Genomic DNA, 5,387 nt, shown 5'->3' with positions numbered 1-5,387 from the left:
ATCAAGATGAGGTGGCAGTGTGGAATGCAAGTCACCTGATTCATTATGAGGCCCTCGCCTCACCACAATCTTACTCCAGCCAGGGAATTGTGGCATAGCGGATATCGACGCTCGTCATGAATGTGACAATTGGGGGTCGCCACTCCCCCATCCTGTCCAAACTCCACCCAATTTTGCCGATGCTGGGAAAAACTGGAGTGAAAAATGCCAAATGGTGTAAAAGCTTTGATGAATTGGGGGTTAAAGTGTACAGAATCCTCACATTGTGCCAGCGAGTGCCATGAGAATTCTCTGATACCGGTAGCTAGACCAAGCAGTACTATGACCACTAGCATGCGATAATCATACTAGCAGCCACATTCCGACTAGACATGCACATCCCAACTCAATTCACTTATATTGAGTGAGTTCCATAATCGATTGCTTTTGCTAGAAAGTGTGCACTGTTAATGTTCTTAACTTCCGTCCTCACACCAAAAGGTTCACCAGGATGATGAACAGAAATGTTTGCATCAACTCTCAACTGGCCCTCTGACATGTTTGCATGACTTGTTTCAAGAGCCTGTAAAGTCAGTTGAAGTTCCCGAACGGCTGCTGCAGCTTCTTCTCCGCAAGTCATATCAGGTTCCATTACAATTTCCATAAGTCCGATTCCCGCTCTATTCAAGTCAATGAGTGTCTGGTGCATTGTATCATCATGGAGGCTCTTGCCACTGTCTTGTTTCAGCTGAACTTGTTTGATTCGCACACACTTCGTTACCATCTGATTCCATGACGCTCCTAATTGATAGCGATAAGTAAGAATTCCATCTACTGCGATTGGGAGTCTCTGTTGAGTAATCTGATACCCCGCCGGCAGGTCAGCATAGAAATAGTGCTTTCGATCAAAAAGGGACTTCTTGTTTATGGTGCAGTTTAGGGCATAGGATTAGGACCTGGCCTGTGACGCACAGTAATGGCGGCGCCCATCTTGCTGCATGACAGCAGACGTGGTTTCTTCTTGTTTCTCATGCGGTTTAGTCACTGTGGCAAAGACCTGCTCCATGCCAGGATGACATCGAGGGGCACCATCACCAGACATGCCAGAGAGGCGGGCTCTTTGCCCTGGGAAAGCGTCGTTGGACTTGAAATCCATGCACAGATTAATTCAGCCTCCAAACTTTTTTCAAGCTCTCAAGTTAAATTCGCAGCTCCACCAAATTCTACAGTATCGTTTTTTGATGCATCATTGCCAGGAACTCTGCCGACCATCAACAGGAGATGCGTAGAAGCTGCTGTGATGACCGGCCTTGCCCTAAACTGCACCATAAACAAGAAGTCCCTTTTTGTTCGAAAGCACTATTTCTATGCTGACCTGCCGGCGGGTTATCAGATTACTCAACAGAGACTCCCAATCGCAGTAGATGGAATTCTTACTTATCGCTATCAATTAGGAGCGTCATGGAATCAGATGATAACGAAGTGTGTGCGAATCAAACAAGTTCAGCTGCATCAAGACAGTGGCAAGAGCCTCCATGATGATACAATGCACCAGACACTCATTGACTTGAATAGAGCGGGAATCGGACTTATGGAAATTGTAATGGAACCTGATATGACTTGCGGAGAAGCTGCAGTAGCCGTTCGGGAACTTCAACTGATTTTACAGGCTCTTGAAACAAGTCATGCAAACATGTCAGAGGGCCAGTTGAGAGTTGATGCAAACATTTCTGTTCATCATCCTGGTGAACCTTTTGGTGTGAGGTTGTATTGAGTGAGGTTGCACACATCAGGTAAGAATGTGGCTGGAAGTATGCATATGGCATATTTGGGGTCACATATCCGCTCAATTTATCTGCCGGCATCACTAGATGCAATGTTAGGATTCACAAGTCTGCAGCCATAGAGTGACTGCAGACATTTGCGAAAAACCTGGATAACCCCTTTAAAGGAATGGCAAAGTCCCAGCTTTAATCTGGCATAATGCTTGATGATGAATAGAATCCCAGCAGCCCAAAATCTATAGATTCTGAATTTATCTTATTGAGGATAACAATATTTTTCCCTCTAAGATGATCATAAAATATACAGATACATTTTTCTTTGCCTGTTGTTTAGATGTATATATTCAAGGACGAGGTTCTGACTACATACATTACTGTTCCTCATCAACTGACTTCATGTTTTTTCATGAACTTCTGCTTATTTTTTGATGAGGTCTCATAATCAGCAGAACCATTTATTGCGCATTGTATATATTTAACATCCAGGAAAACGGCTATATCTCTCTGAAATGTATGGAAAATCCAATAAATGGATGACTGGAGAGGAGACAGAGGAAAAGCAGGTCAATATTGCAGGACAGCCATATGCTGGCCAAAACATCCTCAGTAAAAAGTACTGTACAAATGAAAGGAAGTCTTGAGACATCACAAAATGTTCCACTGATATAGCGGATAAAGCAATAATATCATAATCTTTATTTATATGCTGCCAACATTTGACGCAACACTTTACATTTCAAATGATAAGCACTCCCGTGCAAAAAATGTATGCAGGGGTGAAAAAAAAGGTGCAAAGAATGCTATCAAAAAAAGATGTGTTAATAGTCTATTTTTTACCAATTAACAATATACAAAGGGAATAAACAAAAGAGATTTAAGTCATATAAATATTTGGTGTGACCGCCCTTTCCCTTCTAAACAGCATCGATTCTTCTAGGTACTTAGCAAGCAGCTTTTGATGGAACTCGACAGGGAGGTTGTTGCACACAACTTGGAGACCTAACCATAGATCTACTGAGTATGCAAGATTGTGCAAATCCTTCTGTATCTTCATGCAATTCCAGACAGACTGGATAATGTTGAAATCAGGGCTGCGTGAAGGCCATACCAGTGATCACCAATTCCGGAACTCCTTGGTCTTTATGCTGAAGATAGCTCTTCATGACATTGGCTGTAGGTTTGGGGTCATTATCTTGCTGCAAAATAAATTTGAAGCCAATCGATTGCCTCCCTGATGGTACTGCATGATGGATAAGTTTCTGTCTTTAAATCTCATTAGTTAGGACACCAAAAAACGGCAACGTTGAGAAGCGAAGATGCAGTGGCCAACAAAGGAAATTTAGTGCAGCAGATTGTCACACAGCAACTACCAGGCTTCCATAAGGTACAAGACAACTTCTCAGCGAGTGCCACAACACACAGGGGAACGATACAATGGTTGAACCTGGCGCTAGGGAGTGGGGTCACATTCTGCACTTACCTGAGGGTGTTTCCTGCACTCCCTAATGTCCTTCCCCCTCATCACCGATCACGTGCCTAGGCCCTAGCTTGCCCTGAACTCAATCTAGCTAGTGAGAAGGCTGGCAAGAGCACTAATTTCTAGAGATGAGCGGACCTGTGGGAATTTGATTAGATGGGTACCGCTGAACTTTAAATTAAGATCAGTTTGGTACCCGAACTTGACCTGAACTCCAATGGAAGTTACTAATTGGTCACCTCGGGTCTCCGCCTACATGCAGTCAGCCATAAACAGATCACTTCTGGTGGTGGGTTTGCAAGGTTTTTTTCATTTTTTGAGGAGGTGCACACTACATCCGATGATGATGCTGTTACCCCCAGTGCGATCCGTTCAAACACTGCAAGTGGCTCACACTGAGCTGAGCACCAAGTGTACCTAAGCACAGCGATGCTCTCACAAGTGGTGTTCATATGTAAAGCACGCAAATTCCAAACGCTTCATATTTATTGTAAAGTCTGTGTTTGGTACATCTCTACTAGTCTCACCACTAGAATAATACAACACAAGGGAAGGGAAACAGACAGGGAAAAAATAGACACGGTAAGGAAAACAATCCAAACTCCTCCAATGCAGTAAAGCACCATGACTGGAATTTTCATGACACCTTAGCTTCTTCCAGAGACTGGCTCCTTCCAAAGTGGGGAGCTTAGAAATGATTCTATCACCGGCATCAGATAAGACATGTGATCCTTTATAGCGAAGGGGAGTGATTACAAGGAGCTCCACAGGAGAGCAAAGCTACAGAGAATAGCCAGACAGGAAAAAGCCCTTAACCCCTATAGCACAAACAGAAAGCAATTACATTGAAACACCGTTTGTGTGTGTGTGTGTGTATGTATGTATGTATGTATGTATGTATGTATGTGTGTGTGTGTGTGTATATATATATCTATCTATATATATATATATATATATAGATAGATATATATATACCGTGTGTATGTGTGTATCTTTACATCACTAAATGTCCAATCTAGCAAATGTAAAAGTTCTAACAATTATTGTATATGACGAGAAAGTTATAAAAAATAAAAAGCATCAGAATTGCAGTTTTTGGTTGTCACACGTCTCACAAAAGTACAAAAAAAATAAAAAATGATCAAAGCATCATATGCACTCCAAAATAATATCCTTAAAAAAACAACAGCTTGCGGTACAAAAATAGCATGTGACCAAGGAGATAATCAATAAAACACTGGAAAAACAAGAAGTGCAAATAGAGTCTTAGCCAGAAAACCAAGGAGGGGTAGTGTAGGTTGCAAGGCTCACCTTGGGTAGTTGAGAGAGTCACAAATACTAAAAATGTATGCAAATGTTTGCTGCAGCACCTCTGGAGAATATGATCTGACTGGGAAGATAAAAGGGAACAGCCGCACTGCCGTTGGACAGCACTGATCCAAAGTTGGTGAACTGGTGATTTTTTTTATTTGTCAACATATTTATGAGATTTTTATCTCCTTCATCAGGACAAAAATCACATGTAGGTCATGATGAAGGAGATAGAAATTTCAGAAACGAATTGACAAATAAAAAATCACCAGTTCACTATCTTTAGATCATTGGTACTTCAATGGCAGCGGTGGCTATTCCCTTTCTCCCTCCCAATCAGGTCTAGGAGAAAAACAGGCAGCCCAGTAGAGATTAACTCTTGCTAGCCTGACTATAAATTACAGGTCTGTTAGTTGACGCCCGAGTCACCCTGAGCTGATCACAGATGTCAGCGAACTTAGGAGTCATAGTGAAGGAATCTGAAATTTCCCCAAATCCTGACACCGCAATGACATTGAAGATGTTTAAAAAAACCGACTTGTGACAGTAGTGAGGAGCAGTGGTGAACGTGGGCAGTCTGACATTTTTATTTTTTTCTTCCCTATGCCCATTTGAATCGCCAACCATTCCTTGTTAGATGAAAAGAAGTCAAAATATTATGAAGAGGGCACAAAAGCAGCTGCATGGGAACAGAACTAGGCAGTTATGCTTCCGGCTCTGCATATAAGACAACTTCACACGTCCATGATAAAAATGCACTATTTTATTTTTGAAGGCGTGTATGTCCATCCGTGTGCCTGATTTTGGCCCACGTGTGTTCTCCGTGTGCTATCCGT

General features: G+C 42.2%; 1 protein-coding gene across 1 annotated transcript; it reads left to right on the top strand.

Annotated features, from left to right (window-relative positions):
- Positions 1-1,051: 1,051 nt before the first annotated feature.
- LOC142246623 (glutamyl-tRNA(Gln) amidotransferase subunit B, mitochondrial-like) lies at positions 1,052-1,753 on the top strand. The gene has a single exon (XM_075319693.1). It carries the CDS (start codon positions 1,052-1,054, stop codon positions 1,751-1,753), a length of 702 nt encoding a protein of 233 aa, XP_075175808.1.
- Positions 1,754-5,387: the final 3,634 nt, after the last annotated feature.

This window comes from Anomaloglossus baeobatrachus, chromosome 7 (genome assembly GCF_048569485.1).
Source record: "Anomaloglossus baeobatrachus isolate aAnoBae1 chromosome 7, aAnoBae1.hap1, whole genome shotgun sequence".
Lineage (NCBI taxonomy): Eukaryota > Metazoa > Chordata > Amphibia > Anura > Aromobatidae > Anomaloglossus > Anomaloglossus baeobatrachus.
This window is presented reverse-complemented; position numbering and strand designations above follow the sequence as displayed.

Excerpts from the sequence above, each read along its gene's own strand:
- LOC142246623 (XM_075319693.1), top strand. The coding sequence starts at position 1,052 with ATGACATCGAGGGGCACCATCACCAGACATGCCAGAGAGGCGGGCTCT.